The sequence below is a fragment of the Bos mutus genome, chromosome 5 (genome assembly GCF_027580195.1).
Source record: "Bos mutus isolate GX-2022 chromosome 5, NWIPB_WYAK_1.1, whole genome shotgun sequence".
NCBI classification, from domain to species: Eukaryota; Metazoa; Chordata; class Mammalia; order Artiodactyla; family Bovidae; genus Bos; species Bos mutus.
Window position 1 is genome coordinate 4,193,764 of NC_091621.1, and position 23,640 is coordinate 4,217,403.

A 23,640-nucleotide genomic window follows, 5' to 3' on the forward strand; every position below is an offset into this window, starting at 1 on the left:
CAAAGGGTTAACACTTGATGGAGCAAAGCTTTTGAGAAGATAAGAAGAGAAAAGATCATCAGGAGAGGGAGACTGCTTGGTTTCAAGCTGCTGCTGCTGCTGCTAAGTTGCTTCAGTCGTGTCCGACTCTGTGCAACCACATAGACAGCGGCCCACCAGTTTCCCCCAACCCTGGGATTCTCCAGGCAAGAACACTGGAGTGGGTTGCCATTTCCTTTTCCAATGCATGAAAGTGAAAAGTGAAAGTGAAGTCGCTTCAGTCGTGTCCGACTCTGTGCGACCCCATAGACGGCAGCCCACCAGGCTCCTCCGTCCATGGGATTTTCCAGGCAAGAGTACTGGAGTGGGGTGCCACTGACACTCCTATTACTGTGACTGAAGTAAACGAGACAAAAGTAAAGTGTATAAAGGTGTGGGGCTATGCGCTGAGAGAGTTTAAGCCTTATTTATCTCTGCAATTCAGCCTCTGCCCTACCACAGTGCCTAACACATGCTGAGAATTAATAAATGTGTTAAAAGGAGGAGTTTGGGAAGGGGGGAAATACCTCACAAAGGCTTGTTTTACAAATTATTTTCTTTATTAAACTATGTGAGGCTTGTTTTAGGGCCCCTGTATAAAGTACATAATTGGCAGAACAGGTAATAAAAATTTAGTTTTGTTAGGGCTCAACAAAGAGGCAGCTGTTAGTTGTGAGATATGTTTAGCCTGGCACAGAGGACACTTGGAGAGCTGTTTCTGTACCAAATCTTCCATAGTTTTGCATTTGTAGCTCGCTCTGTTTCAGTTTTCATTCTTAACCTCATCTCTGTTCCTAACCCAATTTGACTGCTTTGTGCTGTTTATACTTACTGGTCTGACCTCTGTGCCTGGATCAAGGTACTTTAACTTTCAAACTCAGCTTAAAGACATTCATCTTTAAGAGGCAAGTTTAATCACTCTGATAAATTATTTTAAATTTATTTTATTGTGATATAATCTGCCTCCAAACCCAACCCAAGCTCCAAAATCTTATGATGACTTATAAGTTGAATATGGACTACAAACTTTTTGGTGGTTTTAAATTAGAATTAGAATTTTAAATTAGAATTAGTTGACAGCATTTGAAAACTGAGGAATTTTATGTAAAAACCCAGAGTCCTGGCTTCTCTTGAAAAATCTGGATGATTTGGTAACACTGACCACATGTCCCTTCATGGTAACAATCAGCTGGAGCTAAATAGCAGCAAGGTCCTGTTTCTAGTCCCCCACATTCCCCTTGCTCCTCCACTCCCAACCCACTATCTCCCCAACAATTAGCTAAGTGTCAGGTTTCATTGATCATCTCATGTTCTATCCATTTGACTTACTTTATTAATTTTGTAGGCATCTGAATTTGTAATCCTTGATAAGGTAAATAATATGAGGGCAGAGACCTTGTTTATCATGTATACCTTTGTATTCCCAGGGTCGACCTCAAAAAGTATTCAAAATTTGAATAAGCAAATTTGTATTCCAGAAGAATACTTTTACTATTAAAGTCTAACTGGAAGGAAAAGCAGATGAATATAAATAATTGTTAAAGACCAAATGAAAAAGATAAAGTTTTGCTAACATGCGTTTGGGGCTCAAAGTTAGGACTATGAAACCTCGAATACGGGGTCCTGGGGGAACAAAGTTAACCATTTCAAATAAAAAACAATTAACAAATTCATTTTAAATGTATATACCATATGTGTTATAACACTAACACATACGTGACGTGATTGATTATATTTATATTTATATATAAAAGATGCTTGCTCCTTGGGAGAAAAGTTATGACCAACCTAAACAGCATATTAAAAAGCAGAGACATTACTTTGCCAACAAAGGACCGTCTAGTCAAAGCTGTGGTTTTTGCAGTAGTCGTATATGGATGTTAGAATTGGACTATAAAGAAAGCTGAGCACCAAAGAATTGATGCTTTTGAACTGTGATGTTGGAGGAGACTCTTGAGAGTCCCTTGGACTGCAAGGAGATCCAACCAGTCCATCCTAAAGGAGATCAGTCCTGAATGTTCATTGGAAGGACTGATGCTGAAACTGAAACTCCAATACTTTGGCCACCTGATGCGAAGAACTGACTCATTGGAAAAGACCCTGATGCTGGGAAAGATTGAAGGCGGGAGGAGAAGGGGACAAGAGAGGATAAGATGGTTGGATGGTATCACTGACTCTATGGACATGAGTTTGAATAAGCTCTGGGAGTTGGTGATGGACAGGGAAGCCTGGCGTGCTGCAGTCCATGGGGTCACAAAGAGACATGACTGAGCAACTGAACTGAACTATATTTAGATTTATAAAATTATTTAGATATATATTTAGAAATGTAATTTATATATTTAGGTAATATATGTATTTAGATATGTAATGTATATATTTAGATATTAATTACAGATAAAATAAACTTCATTTTTCCCCTCTTAAAAACTTCACAAGTACACAAGAAAGCATGCTCATTGCAGAAAACTATAAAATACAGAGAACTAAAAGAAAATCTCCAGGCATTCTACTACTTAGAGGTAACAAGTGGATAAGATTTTGATAAACATTATATTTTGATAAACATTTTTTAATGAATACATACATGTGTGGTTTAGATTTATGTGTATACACACACACACACAATTATACTTGAAAAACAGCTAATTTCTGATCTCAGAAAACTTGACTGAATTCAGCAAGTTCTTACAGACTGCTAAATGCAAGGTGCTATTCCAATCACTTAATTTCAAGATGTGGGATCTTTTTTCATAGAAATAATTGAACTGCTTAAAACAGCAAATGTTAAATGAGCTAGTCTATGAGAATGGTTGAGGATAATTACTGGTGACCCTTGAACAACACAGGTATTAGGGATGATGGCCCTCCAAGCAGTTGAAAGTCCTCCCATAACCTTATAGTTGGCCCTCCATAATTGCAGTTCCCCATCTGTGAGTTAAACTGTGGCTTGCACAGTACTGTAGTATATATTTATCTGCATATAAGTGGACCACGGACAGCAGTTCAAACCCATGTTGTTCATTTGTGCATTATGGGTCAATTGTATTATGAGAGGAAATATGGCAGAATGGAAAGATAGGACTCAAATTCAGGCTTAGCTTTAAGCAACTGCATGACCTTGGATAAAACCCTTGCCTCATTTATGACACTGAAATAATAATAATATTTACTTTAGAGTCCTTATGAGAATGAAATGAGATTATGGCTTAGAATGTTTGACACATGATACCTCAATAGTTGTGTTTATTATCACTATAGTGATATTGATCTTATTAATATACTATCTTAGCAGTAACTTAAGTGGTTGTATCAGTCAGAAAAAAAAAAAAAAGAATTCAATGAATGCAACTCAATAACAAAAGTTCCCAAACAATTCAATTAAAAGTTAGGCAAAGGACCTGAATAGACACTTTTCCAAAGGCATACAGATGCCCAACAGGTACATGAAAAGGTGTTCAATGTCACTAATCATCGGGGAAAATGCAATGAAAACACAATGAAAGATCACCTCACATCTATTAGAATGGCTTTTATAAAAAACAAGAGATACAGGGATGTGGAGGGATGCGGCAAAGACAAAACCCTTTTACACTGTTGGTGGGAATGGAAATTGGTGTAGCTACTAGCTACTATTCCAAGAGTCATGTACAGATGTGAGAGCTGGACCACAAAGAAGGCTGAGAACCAAAGAATTGATGTTTATGAATTATGGTGCTGGAGAAGACTCTTGAGAGTCCTTTGAAGTGCAAGGAGATCAAACCAGTCAATCTTAAAGGAAATCAATCCTGAGTATTCACTGGAAGGACTGATACTGAAGCTGAAGTGCCAATACTTTGGCCACCTGATGCAAACAGCTGACTCACTGGAAAAGACCCTGATGCTGGGAAAGACTGAAGGCAAAAGAAGAGGGCAGCAGAGGATGGTTAGACAGCTTCACTGACTCAATGGATTTGAATCTGAACAAACTCCGAGAGATTATGAAGGACAGGAAAGCCTGGCGTGCTGCAGTCTGTGAAGTCACAGAGAGTTGGACATGACTTAGTGACTGAAGAACAACTACAGAAAACAGTAATGGAGGTTACTAAAAAATTAAATATAGAACCGTAATATAATCCAGCATGCCACTTCTGGAAGTATATTCAAAGGAAATGAAGTCAGTAACTAAGAGATATCTCAGCTCCCATGTTCATGGCAGCATTTTTCACAATAGCCAAGAAATGGAAACAAGCTAAGTGTTCATCAACAGAAGAACAGATAAGACACACAGAGTTGGCCCTTAAAGAATCCTAGGGTTAGGGATGTCCACCCTTCATGCAGCTGAAAATGTGGATGTAATTTTAGAGTCTGCTTTCTGTGTCTGTGGTTCCACATCCACAGACCCAACCAACTGTGGATCTAACCTATCATGGATCATGTAGTACTACAGTGTGTATTTATTTAAAAAACATCCACATCTAAGTGAACCCAAGCAGTTCAAACTCGTGGTCAATGGTGAACTGTATATAAAATGGAATGTTATTCAGCCACGACAAAGATGAAATCTTGCTATTTGCAACACATGGATGAACCTAGAGAATATTTATGCTAAGTGAATAAGCCAGACAGAGAAAGATAAATACCGTAGAACTCACTTATAAGTAGAACTTGAAAAAAAAAAATTCAAACACACAGAAACAGAGAGTAGAGTAGTGATTACCAGAGGGTAGAGGGTAGGGAAACAAGGAGATCTGGTCAAAGGGTACAATTTATAAGATGAATAAGTTCAGTTATAAGACTAATAATTTCTGGGGATCTAATGTACAGCATGATGACTATAGTTAACAATACCCTGTTGTACACTTTAAAGTTGCTAAGATAGTAAATCTTAAGCGTTCTCACCACACACACACACACACACACACGTAACTATGTGAGGTAGTGAATGTGTTAATTAACATGACAGAGGTAATCATTTCACAGTGTATATGTATATAAATCATTATGTTGTATACTTTAAATATATACAATTTTATATGTCAAATATACCCCAGTAAAGCTGGTGGGGGAGAAAAGAATTCAACTGACTGAAGATTTTTAGAGAAGTGAGTGAAGTTTCTCACCTCTAAGTTATCTAGCTCACAAAACTGAGGTACTTTGAATGGATAAGAAAGCTGTGGTACATATACACAATGGAGTATTACTCAGCCATTAAAAAGAATACATTTGAATCAGTTCTAATGAGGTGGATGAAACTGGAGCCTATTATACAGAGTGAAGTAAGCCAGAAGGAAAAACATAAATACAGTATACTAACGCATATATATGGAATTTAGAAAGATGGTAACAATAACCCGGTGTACGAGACAGCAGAAGAGACACTGATGTATAGAACAGTCTTATGGACTCTGTGGGAGAGGGAGAGGGTGGGAAGATTTGGGAGAATGGCATTGAAACATGTAAAATATCATGTAAGAAACGAGTTGCCAGTCCAGGTTCGATGCACGATACTGGATGCTGGGGCTAGGGCACTGGGACGACCCAGAGGGATGGTATGGGGCGGGAGGAGGGAGGAGGGTTCAGGATGGGGAACACATGTATACCTGTGGCAGATTCATTTTGATATTTGGCAAAACTAATACAATTATGTAAAGTTTAAAAATAAAATAAAATTAGAAAAAAAAAAATAATAAAATGAAAAGTGGAATATAAAATCTGCTTAGTTGGGGCTTTTACTAGTACTTTTATAAACCAGGAGATGAAGAAAGAAATAGGTAAAAATACCTGAATAACTTGGTTCAAATTCTTGTTTGGAGAACTTTTGCAGAGCAAAATAACACAATAATTTAAATTGTTAGATGTATTTCAGAAGACAATCACTTTATATGAACTTATAGAATAGTATTTATTATAGTATAGTTACTTTTTAATTTCTTTCTATTTTTGTCTTACCATTAACTCAAGGGTAAGGGATGTATCTTAAGCATCTATAGCTCACATTCAATAACTTTTTATTGATTAAAGAAGAAATGAAGAAATAAAAACTCCCGTAGTTTTAATTCCAAGAGAAATTAAAAAGGGGAACTAACCTAGGCCTTTGCCTATCAAGATAGTAACACCTTAATTACGTAAGTAGATTCTTCATAATGACTCCAGGTCTTCACTCATAAGGATTAAGAAGTCTGGGTTAAGGACACAGGAGGCAAAGTTTAAATGTAAGTGTGTTTAGTAGTGTATCTGTCTGCATGCCTCAATAAATTCAGAAGTGTATAGAAAAGCTTTTAAATTATTAATTTTTATTATCTCCTCAAACCCTCTAATGGAACAGATAGAGAATAAGTTGTGAAAAGAGCAGAACAAGATGGCCACTAATAACAGAAACATTTCCCAAAGACCCTCAGAAAGGTGAAAAAGTAGAGGGCAAAGAGTTTAACCTACCTCTCTCTTTGCAAAGGACAAAAAGGAATTCAGCAGCAATTTGCTTGACTCCCAGGTCAACATGTGTCATGAGGCGCACCAGTTTATTTCTCACAGTTGAGCCAACTTCAGGTCGATTTGTCACATCCCTCAATGGTGGTAAAACCTAATGGCACAAATGCAAAACCATCATCAATCGTTTAAGTGCTAGATTAAGTAAGAATAGTACCATCCAACTAGTTTTTCTTATAATTAGTCTACCAAGCTTAGCTTTATAAGAATAGAACAAACATTAAAAAAACAGTTTTCCAAATAAAACTAAACAACAACACCGACTCAATGGACATGAGTTTGAGTAAACTCCAGGGGTTGGTGATGGACAGGGAGGCCTGGCATGCTGCAGTCCATGGGGTCGCAAAGAGTCGGACATGACTGAGCGACTGAACTGAACTGAAACAACAACAATATAATTTCATTTCATGTCTGCAATGAAATTTCATCTGAAGAGAAACAGCTCTTCACTGACCACCATGATATATTCAAATCCATTCCTGGGTGTTTACTCATCTCAGCACCTTGGAATGCCCCAGCTGCCTCTACCAAAATCCATTTTAAAGTCTGGGTCAAATTTCTCTTTCTCCCTCAGAGACTTCTTTAATACCCTTACTCATTGATTTTTTTCCTTCTTTTAATTCCTGCAACATTTTCATTAGTTACTAAACAACAACAACAAAAATAAAAAACCCCTGTACATATGTTTTCTAGTTGTTTTCTTTATAATAAAATGGTTATTAATTATTGAGTACTTCCTATGTGCTAGTTGCTGTAATAGATGATATACATACATTCTCTATAATCAACCCTCACAGTTACCACGCAAGGGAGCTGGTATCAACACTGTCATTCCTATTTTATAGACTGGTCCCCAGAGGAGTTACAAAACTTGCTTGGTTTGTCTGTTTGATAACTCACTCACTCACCTAGACCTTTCCTCTTTTGGTTCTCCTATTATCTTACTGCTTGCTTCATCTTAGCCTCTAGGCCAATTATCTTTTATTCTCTTGTTCTTTAAAAAATATTTTTGGCTGTGCTGGGTCTTAGTTGTGGCACATGGAATCTTTAGTTGTGGCATGCTGGATATTTAGTGGGAGCATGTGGGATCTAGTTCCCTGATCAGGGATCAAACCTGGGCTCCCTGTATTGGTAGGATGGAGTCTTAGCCACTGGACTGCCATGGAAATCCCTTTCCTCTTGTATTTTAACTGCTGGACTATTCAAGGGTTGAGTTCTTGGGCAACATTTCTTTGCTATTTTCACTCTCTATTGGTGATCTCATACAGTTTTATGGATTTATATGGTCTCTATTTACTGCTAACTCCCTAAAGTATATCTCTATCTTGATTTCTTCCCTGACCCCTAGACTTTAAAAAGCTTCTCAAATTTAGCATGTCCTGAACAGATTTTGAAGCTCCCAACAAAGTTGTTTCTTCTACAGTTTTCCATCTCATTAAGTGGCAAGTCTATTCTTCCAACCTGGGCTTCCCAGGTGGTGCTGCTGGTAAAGAACCACCTGCCAATGCAGGAGACATAAGAGAATCAGGTTCAGTCCCTGGGTCGGGAAGATTCCCTGGAGAAGTGCATAGCAACCGACTCCAGTATTCTTGCCTGGAGAATCCCATGGACAGAGAAGCCTGGCAGGCTGCAGTCCACAGGGTCGTAAAGATTTGGACATGACTGAAGCGACTCAGCACTCTTTCAGCTGTTTACTGCTGCTGCTGCTGCTAAGTCACTTCAGTCGTGTCCAACTCTGTGCGACCGCATGGACTGCAGCCCACCAGGCTCCCCCGTCCCTGGGATTCTCCAGGCAAGAACACTGGAGTGGGTTGCCATTTCTTTCTCCAATGCATGAAAGTGGAAAGTGAAAGTGAAGTCACTCAGTCGTGTTTGACTCTTAGCGACCCCATGGACTGCAGCCCACCAGGCTCCTCCATCCACGGGATTTTCCGGGCAATAGTACTGGAGTGGGGTGCCATTGCCTGCTCCCACTGTTTACTGCAAACAGCCTTAATTCCTCTCTTCCACATCCCACATCCAGTCCATCGGCAAATTATTTTGGCTCTACCTTTGCTTTATATCCACAACCCGACCACTTCTCACTACCTCCTCTAGTATTACTAAATTCAAGGTACCAATATTTTTCACCTGAACTGTCCCCACAGTCTCCTAAGTCATCCCTGCTTCCATTCTGGTCCTTCTATGATCTATTCTCTACAGAGCAGTTAGGACGATCCTTTCAAAGTCAGATCCTGTCATTCCTCTTCTTAAAGTCCTTCAGTTCCCATGGCCTCTCATCTCATCATAATAAAGGTCGAGATCCTTCCAGATTCCTTGGGTTTCACATCATGTGTCCTCCTGCTACTTTTCTGACAACTTCTTGCTCACATTGCTATACTTTCACAGATGGAACTCCTTAAACTGAGCACTTTCTTGCCTCATGGTCTTTGCATTTGCTGCTCTCTCTGCCCAGAAACCCTTTTTCTAGAAACTGGCTTGGCTCATTCCCTTACTTTCTTCAGGTCTCTGTTCAAATATCATTTACAGGAAGACAATCCTTGGTCACCATAAGGAATTCACCTTCAGCATTATCTTTTCTCATCCCCTGCTCCTGGTTTAGTCCTCCTCACAGCACTTATCACCACCTGACACAGCATACATTTCTTAACTGTCTACCTTCTTCCATAAGAGTCTGGGGGCAGGAATTTCTTTCTGTTTTGTTTACCACTCTCAGTGCGTGGCACATAACAGGTTTCAATAAATATTTCGTATTTGAAGGAAGAATGAATTAATTCAAGTAGCTTTTATAAATGCCTTCTATAGGCGAGGCACTATGCTAGGAAATGAAGATAGACACAAAGTCAAGTTATAATTTACTATACCAGACTCTTTATGTGCATATTATTTTTATTTAATTCATTCAGCTGATTTCCTTCCTTCCTTCCTTATCTCTTTCTATACTGAGTGCCTACCATGTACCAGGAGGTGTAAAAAACAAACAAACAAACAAACGAAATCTCAGAAAACTGAATAATTTACCCAAATGTTTATAGAATCCATATTTCAATATCTCTGGCAGGACAGAGCAGATTGCTATTTGTGCCCTGTAAGCATAAAATAATTACACAATAAATTCTTATTATTTGATTCAGCTAACCCTACTGAGTTTATCTCCCATTTCTAGAGAAATGAGACATGAAACAAGTGATTTCATGTAGTATGTACCTACAGTTCCAGAGCACAGTATCTATTAATAATGGTTATCACACAAAAATTTTATTAGCTATGTTTTCAGTTCCTTAAAACAAGTTTTTGAAGTGAAATTTTGTTATATATTATGCCCAGACAAACTGTCTAAGTCTGGATCACTTCTGGTGGTGGTGGTGGTTTAGCTGCTAAGTCGTGTCTGACTCTTGTGACTGCATGGACTGTAGCGTGCTAGGCTCCTCTGTCCATGGGATTCTGCAGGCAAGAATACTGGAGTGGGTCACCATTTCCTTCTCCAATGGATCATTTTTCTCCAAAATTTCTATTATCCCCCAAATACTACCTTTCATTAAATTTTTTCTTTTGAGAAATCTTGTCCAGTTCTTTTTTCAAACCCATGGAATCTTCATCTCTTCTAAATGCCTCTCCAGACTAATCCAACCTGAATCAGTAATTTCTACCATCTGTTCTCTTTCTACCTGCCCAAATACTGAATATTCAAGACCAATTTACTTTGGGTATGCACAAGGTAGATTTAAGCAGGTATTAACCACTGGGCACAATAACTAATTAGCCATGGTTCCATTCATACTGTTACCAAAACTAATCATCTATTACTTGAGGTTCTGCCCTTCTTGATCATCATAGTCTAGAGTGCATCTTCCTCAGAAGGAAAGTTGATTTTTGTATTGTGCCATTTATCCTTCTTTAGTCAACTTTTTACTTGTTATGTCTCCTTTGTACTGCAGTATTTCTTTGAGGACAAGGAGTGGGTCTCACAGTCTTTTGTACCTACATAATGTATAGACTAAGGCCTTCATATAAAGAATCTGTTTAACAAACAGGATATATTTGGGGTGTCCTGTTTAGAGATAGCAAAATCTAAACAGTTTAGTGGAATGTGGATCTCCTATGTGAAAAGCTAAAATATAGGACACAAAGTATTTTCATGTATTATTCTTCACTAAGTCTTTCTAGTCAGAATAGATGTCTTAAAATAATCAAACTTGGAAATGACCTTAATTCAATTATCTAATTTATTTTGCTTAAATGATTATTCATGTTTGATGGTACCTAGTCCTCTAATGGACTATAAATTCTTCAAAGATACGAGTCCCTACTTTCTAATCTCTCCTTATCAGCAATATCTATTAATATGCTCTACACAGAGCAAAGTGCTTATTAAATCTTGACCATAAACATACAGAGAAAAATGAACCTAGTTCATTTATTAAGAGAAATTCTACATGACAATAAACAATGGGGTGGAGGGTGGTGCCATGTATTGAATGAGGAAAGAAGGAGAAGATAGAGGGGCAGAAGACAGCAAGTCAAGAGATTAGTTTGGGATATGTTAAACTTAAAATACCTACTACCCATCTAAGGGGAGGAGATGGGTAGGCATACATTATATAAGTCTGGACAGCCTAGGAGACAATCAAGGCTAGAGATAGAAATTTGGGAGCCATTGGTGAATAGAAGATTTTCCAAACCAAGATTGTTAAATGAGATCAGCAAGAGAGCAGACATACAGACAAAGATAACATTGTCTTGGGGAACTCAGAACACTGCAAAGAAGAGGTTCCCTGTGTGTCCAAGAAACCAAGTGAAGAAATTACTTCAAAAAGGAGAGAATACTTAATTATATCAAAATGGTATTGGGGAATAAAAAAAAAGATTTGAGAACTATTAGATCTGGCAATATTGGGTTGATGACTTTTGATAAACACCTCTGTAGTAGAGTGGAAAGCATGAAAACCTAATTTCAGTGGGTTCACAAGAGAATCAAAATGAGCGAAAAGCAGAGAGAAGGTGAGCACAGAAAACTCTCCTGAGGAACACTGCATGAAGAAGAGCAGAGAAATGGGGAGGCAGCTTGAGAAGTGGGATTAAGGGAAGGTTTTTCTGCCTTTAAGATGGGAGATGTGTTTGGGTGCAGATAAAAATGATCCAATACATTAAAAAAAAAAAAAGGTGAGAAAAAAGAGAATAAATGTAGGAGCAAAGTTCTTGAGGTGAGAGGGAAAGGGTTCCAGGATATGAGCACAGAGGCTGGCCACAGAAGGAAGCAGGGACAGTTCATCCCCTGTGACAGAGGGGAGACAAGGGATATGGTGGTACAGACAGATGCAGACAGACGGTAGATGCGGAGATAGGAAGATCATTTCTTACCATGAACTCTAACTACGACCATCATAACCTTCGGCATCAGTTCTCTTTTGAGATGGTCTCCTCACATCTACTCACACTCCTCTGGCCTATCTAGTAGCCAGAATATCTTTAAATATAAATGAGGTCACACCACTTCCCTTCTCAAATCTGCCCAATGCTTTCCCACGTCACTTAGAAGAAAGCTGAAAGTCCTACACAACCTTACGTTGTTTGATTCTTGCTTACCTTTTGTACTTTATCCAGTACTCTCCCTCTGGCATGACATTGTCTAGCTTTTCTGCTTTTTCTTAAGCATACCAAAATATCCTCTCATCCAGAGACTCTGAACTCATTCTCTCTGGTACATTCCTCTTCCAGAATATTCCCAGAACTATTCTCAGAGAATATCCTCTTCCAGATATTTTCAAAGATCCTTTTCATACTTATCCAAGTTTCTGCTCAAATTTTCTCAGAGAGACTCTTCCTTATTCCCTTAAGTTTTCCCTTCCTCTGTGTCTTTCTTCAGAACACTTATCACTACTTGCCATTGTATCAAGGTACTTGTTTACTTTTTAATATCCCTACTATAAGGGAAACTCCACAAGGCAAAGACTTCATTTGTATTTCAAGGCTTAGAACACAGCACACAAATCTCAATAATCATTTGTTGAGTAAATGAATGAATGACTTAAAAAATATACAGGGTCACTTATTTCTGGATTAGGAAGATTTCAAAGATTAACACTAACTTTTTTGAGTTTCTGACATTCTGAAAAGAAATCACCGTGAAAAAATTCGACTCATTGATTTTATGTTAAAAAATACATGTAAGAAGATTAACTTTGAGATGAAATATGCATTAAACAGTTACCTGATCTTTGAGAAATTTTCTGATGTTTCGATGGGCTCGGGAACATTCTGTTAACAAGCTGAGAACTGGAGTGAGACCCTCTCTATAGCTGCTTCCCTACAAAGAAAACCATACATGCTGCATTAGATTAGTTTCTATCAGTGTTACTTTTCTTCATATAACTGAGTATATTAATACTCCTCTTTTTAAGGGGGAGATATTTTATGTTACCAAAGCTGTAAAAACTATTTAAAAAATTATTTTCTTAAAAATATTTCTATTTCATGAGTTATCTTCATGCTTACTAATGCTCATTTGTATCCTTCTTGATTTTTCCTACATTTTATAGGATTCTCACTGGCTCAGACAATGGGCTTAAAGGCAGCAAAGGTTTTCATGACCGACCCAAACTAACTTCCTGCCTTTTAATATAGTTACCTGACAAAGACAGTGATCAGAAAGGAGAAAATAAGCAGCTTACAGTGGCAATTTTCCTTTAAAGATGTCTTTTGGCTGTTATGGAAAATATTTATCATCAATTTTTTTTGGGGGGGGATAATTTTTACTTCTAGAACTTATAAAATACCTACACTAGAAAATTACTTTTTCCTTTGTTTTCAGGCACTAGTCACAATTTTGGTGTCACATCAACACAATTTTCAGCTTTAAACAAATAAATTCACTTGGTTTCAGCAATTTGTCATTTATGGTAAATAAAAAGCTTTCCAGAGTATAAATAATTATTCAAGATATCAGCTATAAAAAATTTAGATTCAAAAATCATATCCTGTGATGTTTGTATATGTGTACAATTACATTCTTTAGAAGCATCTTCTCCATTTTATCAGAATTACCTTGTCTATTCTCTTCTCCATAAAATTGAGTAAGACATGAATGGCTTCCATATTCATACCATTGTATACCATGGTATTGCTTTTCAAAACTGTTTCTTTCTCAGCTGTTTTATCACTGGGCAGTTCATCTAAAGTTGTTGCTTCTTGGGCTGTTTCTTCATGGGTTAATGGACAAATGAGAACATCCAAACAAGAGACCGGAACATTGCTTAAAAGGTTGACTGCATTGCTGAAAAGCAATTTAAAAAGACAATATTTTAATTTGATTGAATAGTCCTTTAAAATGCAAACATAGTAAGACTTTTAGGAGTCAATTAAAATTCTTCTTTTTCAAAATGAGCCTTTAATATTATTTGGCATTTACTGACTAAGAGACAGAAAATAAAAAGAATTGTTTCAAATACACATATGGCAAATTAGAAAGAACAGATGTTAAATGGACATACACAATCACATGATGTCATGTCACTTTCTGAAATGCTAAAATAGGAATTAGTGAGCTTTAACACTAGCTCTTTAATTTTATTATGATACAATACTAGTCTTGCAGTTTTTCCTTGGGGTTTTAAATCCTTTTGTGGATCCACTGGGGTTTTATTATTCCTTAGATTACAACATAAAGCATTTGAGAAGCACTGTATATAAGCAGCTTATCACGGAGGCAACAGCATTAAAAACCAAATATTGCAGGATTAAGTTTTGTCCTTTCTAGACGTAGAAATACAATTTTTAGATCATCCCCTTTTTCATAAGACACTTCCAGAAAATGGTAAACGGTGCTTTTTCTCCCTCTCTCATGCCCGGATTTCTTTAAGAAGCCAATATAGCTATTTCAAATCTTCATCCCCCTAGGCCTTTCTTGCTATGTATTAATGAAATCACAAGCCTAGTATGTACACCAGTAGGGGGAACCCAAACCTTGTATTTTTTGGTATTCCCTAAAAATTTTCTGCTTCTCAGTGTGTAAGAGGTTAAAATGACATTAAGAATTTAAAAATCAGACATGCTCTTATTTAATATATTTTCCTTCATGTATTATTTCATATTTTTTCATTTAAAAGGAGAGGTGTTGTTCTGTGCTAACTGGATCTTAAAAGCCTGTGCCTCAGAACTTCCGGATAAACAACAATGGAGAGACAGGCATTACATTTCCTAGTGACAGAGAAGCAGATCTAAAAATAACCACATCCTGACTAAAAATAAACTCTTGCAAATGCAATTTAAAAGTCTAACCACTTGGAAACCAAATTCAGGGCTTAATCTAACTGATGCGGTCTTAATTTAGGCCATAGTAGTTTCTTTTAATTTAGATTATAGTGACACCCTCAAAAATAACAAATAACAATGAAACAGAAATAAAATACAAAATATTTTCTCTCCTCTACCCTGAAGTGTGGCTGCATTTCCCTAAGAATGAGTATTTCTTTTCTTTCTTTTTATATTATGGGGAAAAAATTTTATAAGAACTCCAAGTTTAAAAAGTAGTAAGTGGTTAAAGGGCATCAAAAAAATCAGAACCAAGAAGGAAAATAATTTAACAAGTCCTCTGAATGAATGGTTCCTGGTAAAATACAAGTTATTTGGTTCTACCTATAAAGAACCTACTACAGCTGCTGCTGCTGCTATCACTGCTACTACCATTAAACAAAGTCCCTTTTTGGTTATTTGTAAAAAATCACAATTGGCTGAAATACCATAGTTTTCCCTCAAACTTCCCTTTTAAAATGTTTTGCAATTATCTGTAGATTATTATCTATAGATAAAAATATTGTGCTCCTAACTTAAGGATTTGGGAACTATTATTAGATATCATAGATTTACTGGCGGTAAAAGAAAAAAAATAGAACTCTTCTTAATTAATTTCTAAAACCGTAAAATCCATTTTGAAATGTTACCGGTATTTTTTCAACACAGAGGGCAATAGGCTGGAATCTAACACAGAGACCACAGGGAAAAGTTTAAGGTGATGCATTACATTATAAAGGACTGCTTCCCTTTAAATTCATCTAAAATCAGCAGTTTCTAGGAATTTGGTAAATTTAAAAAATCAAATGTAGAGTTTGAGTTAACAAATATTTAGAGGTTTTAGACTTTTCAAGATAAGGTTCCATTTTCTCGTTTTTTATTGAACAACTGGGTTACCAAACAACTACAAAATTAATTTTCTGGCTCACTGTGTTCGAGCTATTCTTTTTAAGTAAGGAAAGCCAGCTTTTTGAGTTCTGTCACTTCTCTGACAGTTTTATTTGCGGTAGAAGAGTGTATGAAATTCTCCAGCTACCAGGAAGTCAGTGACTATGCACAAATCTGCACAATGGTGTTTGCATTCCTACTCCAGGGGGTAGAAATACTGTGTATATTACTCTCCCCTTTTCAGCCTCCTAGAGATCATTAATCACTGGGACATGACATCCTCCCACTCAAGCTCCCAGCCCCCTCCTGATATGCAGATTCAAAAGCAGGGCCTATTTAGAGCTCCTTAATGCTCTGATTAAAGTCTTGTTAGTTGTGGGAGAAGGAAGGCAATCTGAAATTCAGTCCTGTATCAATCACTGGGCTAAACATAATTTAATACCAGATGACACCGAGGAGCATGATAACAGTATAAGCAGACCTACAGCTGTTAGCAAACTTTCCTGGTCAAATGTATCTTCTGTATATTGGGAGCTCACATACCTTTTTTCACGGCTGGAAAATCTTATGTGAATCTCAAGATTTCCAAAAGATTTTCAGAGGTAAATACCTAAGTTTACCCTAATATAACTCAGAGGTAAATACCTAAGTTTACCTTAATCTAACTCAGTTCAGTAATTATTAATTACTTATGCCAGGCATTTTTAGACAGGTACTATGAAGAAAACAGAGGTAAATCCCTCCCCTTCTGGAGCTTATTTTCTAGCATGTAGAGATCAGTCAAAACAAAAAAGCTAATTGAGTAGAAGGTGATAAATGCTCTGAGAGTAAAATTCAAGAGGGTAAAGGGACATGTGTATGGTGGTTTAGCCACACAAACTTCTTGGCAGTTCTTCACACCTGCCACTGCTCCTGCCCTAGGGCCTTTGCTTCTGCGCTATTTCCTGGACCGCCCTATCCCCACACAGTCAAAGGGCTCACTCATTCCCTCACTTCCTTTAAGTCTTAGCTGAAATGATACCATCTAGGTGAGGTCTGCCCAGATTACCCTATTCAAAACTACAACTCATCAACTTAGTTGGTGAGCCTTGGAGAACAAAGATCATACTCTCTTTATCTTTGTTGCCTCTAGAGCTCAACATAGTGTCTAACACATAGTACGCAGTTTATAAATATAAACCAAAATAAAATGTTCCAATTTACAAACATTTATCAAAGTCTGTCATGTGTGAGACATTATGCTTATTTTTTAACATTTTGTATTTGTAATGTGTATCAAATCAACACACTGTACCCCTTAAATGCATATAATGTTATATGTCAATTATGACTCAGTAAAGCTAAGGAAAAGACATGCTTAGCACTGTAATGAGGTGTCATTAGGTGTTAAACTGTCCCCTTCAATATGTGAGATAAAATGAACTGGTCTAAACAAAGAACAACAAAAAAAAGCAAGGAAGCAAGTATTTTTTAAATACACACTGGCACTTTTGGATATAAAAAAAAAAAAGAAATCTTTGTTGATGCCAATGAAAGAATTAGGCTGAGAAGCTGAAGGAAATTAAATCAGATCTGGTCCTTCCCTCTCCTTTCTTCTCTAGCATACAGGCCATCCCCATCTTCCCCCTTCTCTCCAAAATAAAACAAAACCACAACCACATCCACAAGCAACTCTTCTTTTTTTTTTTGGCTAAGTGTTTAGCATAAGCTTACTGATTATGGACAAGAGGGCTGAAAATACTCTCAGGCAGATAGCAGAGACAGACAGAATTAGGATGTCCTTTAATGGAGCCACAAAGGTGGATCATACCAACAATTTACTTTTTACCATAAATATAGACAAAAGGAAATGAAATAGAACATATAGATTTTAGAAACTATATAAAATTCTGATTAGTGGTAATAAAGTTGATGTCAAGGTCAGTTGTCTTTGTCAGCTAACTCATTTTATCTCTATGTCCATGTCCTCCTGATTTCTCTAGGGGAAAAAAGAAAGGCACTGTCTTACAGAGACAACGTATCAGAAAAAGCTGCTGCTAAGCCATATTTTTACTCATTTGTCTCCTAGAGCACCTTAGTAGGCTCCTGACATGCCTGCCAAGCATCTGGCTTGATAAAGTCTTAGATTAACAGAAAAGAGATTTCACTACACAATCACAATATATACAAAGAAACAGCTTTCTAAACAAAATATCAAAATTGAAGAAACTTTAAAGAAGAGATTTGGAACGAAATATTGGATCTCAAAGCCAATATGCTCATTATAATAACAATAACAGAAGCAGCAGTGGCAGTAGGGTTGTGGTGCTGGCAGGAGCAGCTTCTCCCCTATTTTCTGGGAACTTACTCCATACCAGGGATGGATGGCTTTACTAATTTCTCTCATTTAATCACTGTTACAATCCTTTGAGTTTGATGACAATGCATAACCATCCACCACACTAGGTTTACTTATTTCATTACATTTTTCCTCTTAAAAAAAAAAAGCAAAAACAAATTTACAAAATAAAGGTAAAAAATGGAACGAGATGTTGAAATATGAAACATTCTGATTATCTTTAAAATGATGCTTTTAACCACACACACACAGTTTTCAGAGCCACTACAACTGGGCAGAATTTAGTAGATATTACAATTCTAATAAGGTTCTTAAAATAACCCTTTGAGGCTGGTACAGTTTTTCTGAATTTAAATAGATTAGCTTAGAGTCACTACTGCTCTAATGATACTAATCACTTTAATTCTGATTAAAGGGACATGCAAGGCCAGTCCAGATAAACTGTCATGTCAGCAGCAACCTCAATCTCCCAGGAAAGCCTTTTAGAAATACATATAAATCTGTCTGTGGCTCTAGGGAAATTCCTTCTTATTTACAGTAGAGCTAACACATAATTTATCAGAGCAACTTATAAGATAAAAATAAATTTAAAGAAAAATATTTTTTTAATATAAGAAAAATAAGTATTTAAAGCAAATATCATCAGAAAGTAAAATAAAGATCTCAGACTACTTAAAAAAAATCTTTTCTTTTTTAAAAAAAACCTCTACACAGTTTTGCTCTCTTTTGATGAATACTGGTGTACTGTTTTAAAATATTAAATTCACCCTTCAGAGAAATCCTTAGTAATGTTTTTGTGACTAGTGTAACAACTGCCATCAAAACATTTTCTTCTCATATCCTTGTATGAATGTCATTTAATTTGTGATATCAGATTTCTAAAATAAATAAATGTATACCTGGGCTTATAAACCCATTTTCTTTTAGCTTTAATATCTAGGTTTCCAGTGTTTCTTGTTACGAAAAAATTAGTGAGACAAAAATGTTTAATAAAATCTTTTTTAAAGGATTTGAGCTACTGCAGTTAATCTGATTATTTCTAAGGACACAGTTCTAGATAGTTAAAGGAACTTTTGATCTGCAGCTGCAGAAAAAAAGTATACTTTTTAATTGTGAAGAAAACAATTGTTTGAAGGCTTGCAGGGCAGAGTACATAAGGTAACCTACCAACAAACTTGAGTACAATATCAAATGATAAACTGCCAATCATAACTAAAATAATATGGATATGACTGAAAAATAACAAGGGTATGTTTTATTTTACACTCTGGTTGTATTTCTATACAGTTTTACTTAAGCTATATTTTGGATATACTATATGTACTGTATATACTGTAAATATAATGTATGTTTTGGATACTTTCTAAAGGTAATTTCTACTATTAGAAGAACCCAATTTTCAATTGTTTTTAAAGATTTAATGCCAAAGTTTACAAATTTGAATTTATTTGAATTGTTTAAAATGCCATTTGTGTTCTTACAGAATAAAGCACCATAGACAATCTCATGTTAAAGTCAGAGGTGTTGTTACTACTAATCTGACATAAAATAGAAAGTAAGAGAACTAGAAAAATGCATTAATACTTCTTCAGTTGTTCTCAGAGAATGATAACTTTTAACAGCAGTACATAATAGCTCTAGTAGGCAAGTCACAAAACTTGAACTATTTTTTTATATACTGATACTTGAGACTGTGACCCAATTCTTATAATAAGTTTCTAAAATTTAATTAACATTTCTTAAGATACACTTTTTGATAAACCCTCTTACAATGAAAATAGAATATTAGTTTAAGTGTAGTAATTAAAACCAGGATTCAACCCCAAGCTCTTTCACTTATATGCAATCTCAGAGAAACTGCTTGATTTTTCTATGACTCAGTTTCATCACGTATTGAAAGGGAAAAATAGTACCTACCTCATGATTAAAAGAGGTTAGTAGTTATAAAGCACTCAACATAATGCTACACACAGTATTCAATAACTGTGAGTTATTATTATTGTTGTTCTGGGTTTTATTGTTGAATGCAACAAATGCCAAATTCTCTTGCTGAGGGGCTCAATATAACAAAGTCAAAGGAAACAGAATGAGAATTTCTTATCAGGGCATAGTAATGATTTTCAACCAACTGGCTACCTGATTTACTATAATATTTCCAGTTTCTTGTGTTTATAACAATTAAAATCAGATGCATAAAAACAATAAGAACTGATTATGTCTTTCATTGCGATATCAACAGAGGCTACCCACCTGTGTAGCTCTTCTGTTTTGTCTTCAGTTGGACCTACGATTAGTAAACAATGGCGAAGGACAGCTGCCATGACACGAAACTGATGAGACTCACTCTATGGCAAATAAAACAGAAGAAAATTGGAGATTGAAAAAAATGCCTTAACAAAGAGTCTGGTACATTACTACATTCCTGGGAGTCATCCTATGGCATATCAGACCCCCAAAACACTTATTCTCATGCGTACATAATAGACAACAGGATATTCCAGGAACAATTTCCAAGGTAACACTAAGTGAACAGTCATCTCATATGAACAGCTACAGCTACTGCCAGAAATGGCTGAAACCAGAAGTTGTTGGATCTGACCTCTCCCTTATGACATGTCAGTCAAAGAGAAACATGATCAGATCCATATATTACCTACTCTGTTTTATCTGATGACAAGATTCAGTGCAACTAGGGATCTTTTCCATTTCCAGAAAGTCTAGATTCTTTTGTTGGATAGTATACTGTTCCAGTTTACAAGTCAGTATAAAATTCAAACACATATAATACTATCAGATATTTCAGAAGCAGGTTGTGTGTTCTCAGTAAAAATATCTTATCTCTTAAGTTTCAAAGATGATGGATTAAAATCTACTAATCTACTTGATTTTAATGAATCTTCTTAATCTCCTAGTTCCTCCCAATCTTGCTCCTAGGCTCTCCAAAGTGACAAGCAAGTGATGAAAAACAAGTAATCTGAGTTTAATCTCCTATTTTCCTAATGTTTACTCGTCGTGGTATTTGGTGGCTGAGATGGTAAAGTGTCTGCCTACAATGCAGGAGACCCGGGTTCAATCCCTGGGTTGGGAAGATCTCCTGGAGAAGGAAATGGCAACCCACTCCAGTACTCTTGCCTGGAAAATCCCATGGATGAAGGAGCCTGGTAGTCTACTGTCCATGGGGTCGCAAAGAGTCGGACACAACTGAGCGACTTCACTTTCACTTTCAGTGGTATTAAAGACATGTAGACAGTCAGATAGCTCAGTTGGTAAACAATCTGCCTGAAATGCAGGAGACCTCGGTTTGATTCCTGGGTGAGGAAGATCCGCTAGAGAAGGAATAGGCTACCCACTCCAGTATTCGTGGGCTTCCCTTGTGGCTCAGCTGGTAAAGAATCTGCCCGCAATGCAGGAGACCTGGGTTCAATCCCTGGCTTGGGAAGATCCCCTGAAGAATGGAACGGCTACCCACTCCAGTATTCTGAGAATTCCATGGACTGTATAGTCCATGGGGTTGCAAAGAGTCGGACACGACTGAGCAACTTTCACTTGTCAGAGGGAAGGCAAATAATAGGAAATAAGCTAAGCTCTGAATAATCATTTGGTTTGCGGCTGCTGCTGCTGCTAAGTCGCTTCAGTCATGTCCGACTCTGTGCGACCCCATAGATGGCAGCCCACGAGGCTCCCCCATCCCTGGGATTCTCCAGGCAAGAACACTGGAGTGGGTTGCCATTTCCTTCTCCAATTCAGGAAAGTGAAAAGTGAAAGTGAAGTCGCTGAGTCTTGTCCGACTCTTAGCAACCCCATGGACTGCAGCCTACCAGGCTCCTTCGTCCATGGGATTTTCCAGGCAAGAGTACTGGAGTGGGGTGCAATCATTTGGTTTACCTCTTTATTTTTAGTGAGATCTTGCGCCACTACAATTTTTTTAACCATCTGCATCAAGGTTGTACCTTTTTTATTCCAGATTTTTAGTAATTAAGAAGACATATGAAATTAGTGATAATTATCTATTATAATCAGATCCTGGATATGTTACATTTTAGGAAGTTTCTAATTACTTCAAAAGCTATTAAAAGCTTTAAAGTTTTGTTTGTATATATATATGTGTATATACATATATATATAATTGATTCCAAGTCTATGTAAAGTGAAATATGGTCACATATTATACATATATGGACTGATGCTGAAGTTGAAGCTCCAGTACTTTGGCCACCTGATGTGAAGAGCCGACTTAATGGAAAAGACCCTGTTGCTGGGAATGATTGAAGGCAGAAGGAGAAGAGGGTGACAGAGGATGAGACGGTTGGGATGGCATCACTGATTCAATGGACATGAACTTGGGCAAACTCTGGGAGATGGTGAGGGATAGGGAAGCCTGGCGTGCTGCAGTCCATGGGGTTGTGAAGAGTTGGACATGACTTAATGACTGAACGACAACATCTTATATTCCTATATATAACTTAGCGCTTCTAGAAAGATGTCTTTTATAAAATCTAACAAACAACAGCACAATTTCATTGCTCATAATGTAATATTTTGAATATCTCAATATTTCAAATATTTCATATTTCAATATTTTGAAACAACACTATCACGTGCTAATTTGGAAAAGATGAAGGTCTCAATGGCATGATAGAAAAAGCATTGCACTTAGAGTCAAGAGTATAGGTTGTGACTTTAGGCAAGTCATATAGCTTCTCTGAGCCAGTTTCCTCTATACAGCTCCACAAACATGAGACTGCTGGGGTTACAAAAGGATTAAAGAAGCTGACATACATGAAAATGCTTAGTACTTTCAATGAAACATTTGAGGGTGAGGGGAAGGATGAGGCAGGAAGAAATCAAAAGGGATAGAGCTGAAATGAGTGATAAGGAAATTACTGTGTGTTGGGGAGGGGAGACCAGTGGAATGCTAGAGATGCTAAGGGTTTGGAATGAATGCTGTTCTACTTGCCATCCATCTTCAAATGCCTGAATCAAAATTCTCTAATATGCAAATTACTTTTACATACATCACATTACATGAAGCACACTGAAATGCACATGAAATTCGTCTATTACTTAACTCTTGGGCTTCCCTGGTGGCTCAGATGATAAAGAATCCGCCTGCAATGTGGGAGACCTGAGTTTGATCCCTAAGTTGGGAAGATACCCTGGAGGAGGGCATGGCAACCCACTCCAGTATACTAGCCTGGAGAATCCCCATGGACAGAGGAGCCTGGTGGGCTATAGTCCATGGGGTTGCAAAGAGTCGGACATGACTGAACAAAAAACCACAGCAGTTAACTCTTAAAAAGATCATATTTTCTTTGGTTTGGATAATTAACTAGGAATACACTTCCTTTAACACTAGATTTTTCTTTATTTTAAATATCACATCATTCTCTTCTCATGCTGATGTCAACAAGCCTCTTGCAAAACTCCATGCTGGTCTTTCCACTAGTCTTTTCACTTCTGCAACTGCAAGTGAAAATCCAACTTCTTTCCATCCCTTATCCTCCTGTCCCAGTCTTTGTGACACCAATTCCCAGGTTGTACCTTATGTCTGCATATCCTCTTTTACTGTAAATACACTAAATTCTTTTACTCAACTACTGAAGTCCCTAGAGTTTTTGCCATGGTTATCGCTGACTCCT

The 23,640-nt window shown here is 37.0% G+C and overlaps 1 protein-coding gene across 6 annotated transcripts in view; it reads right to left on the reverse strand.

Moving 5' to 3' along the window:
- RIC8B (RIC8 guanine nucleotide exchange factor B) overlaps nt 1-23,640 on the reverse strand; it is a 99,910-nt gene that overhangs the window by 31,880 nt on the left and 44,390 nt on the right. For all 6 annotated transcript variants that reach the window (XR_011464158.1, XR_011464156.1, XR_011464157.1 and 3 more), the window contains exons 4-7: nt 20,252-20,346; nt 13,531-13,759; nt 12,698-12,793; nt 6,436-6,580 (exon numbers count right to left, since the gene is read on the reverse strand). Coding sequence is in view for 3 of the 6 variants with exons in the window: in XM_070370219.1 (XP_070226320.1) it covers nt 6,436-6,580; nt 12,698-12,793; nt 13,531-13,759; nt 20,252-20,346 (565 nt within the window). In the remaining 3 variants the exon portion in view is untranslated. The remainder of the gene's footprint in view (nt 1-6,435; nt 6,581-12,697; nt 12,794-13,530; nt 13,760-20,251; nt 20,347-23,640) is intronic.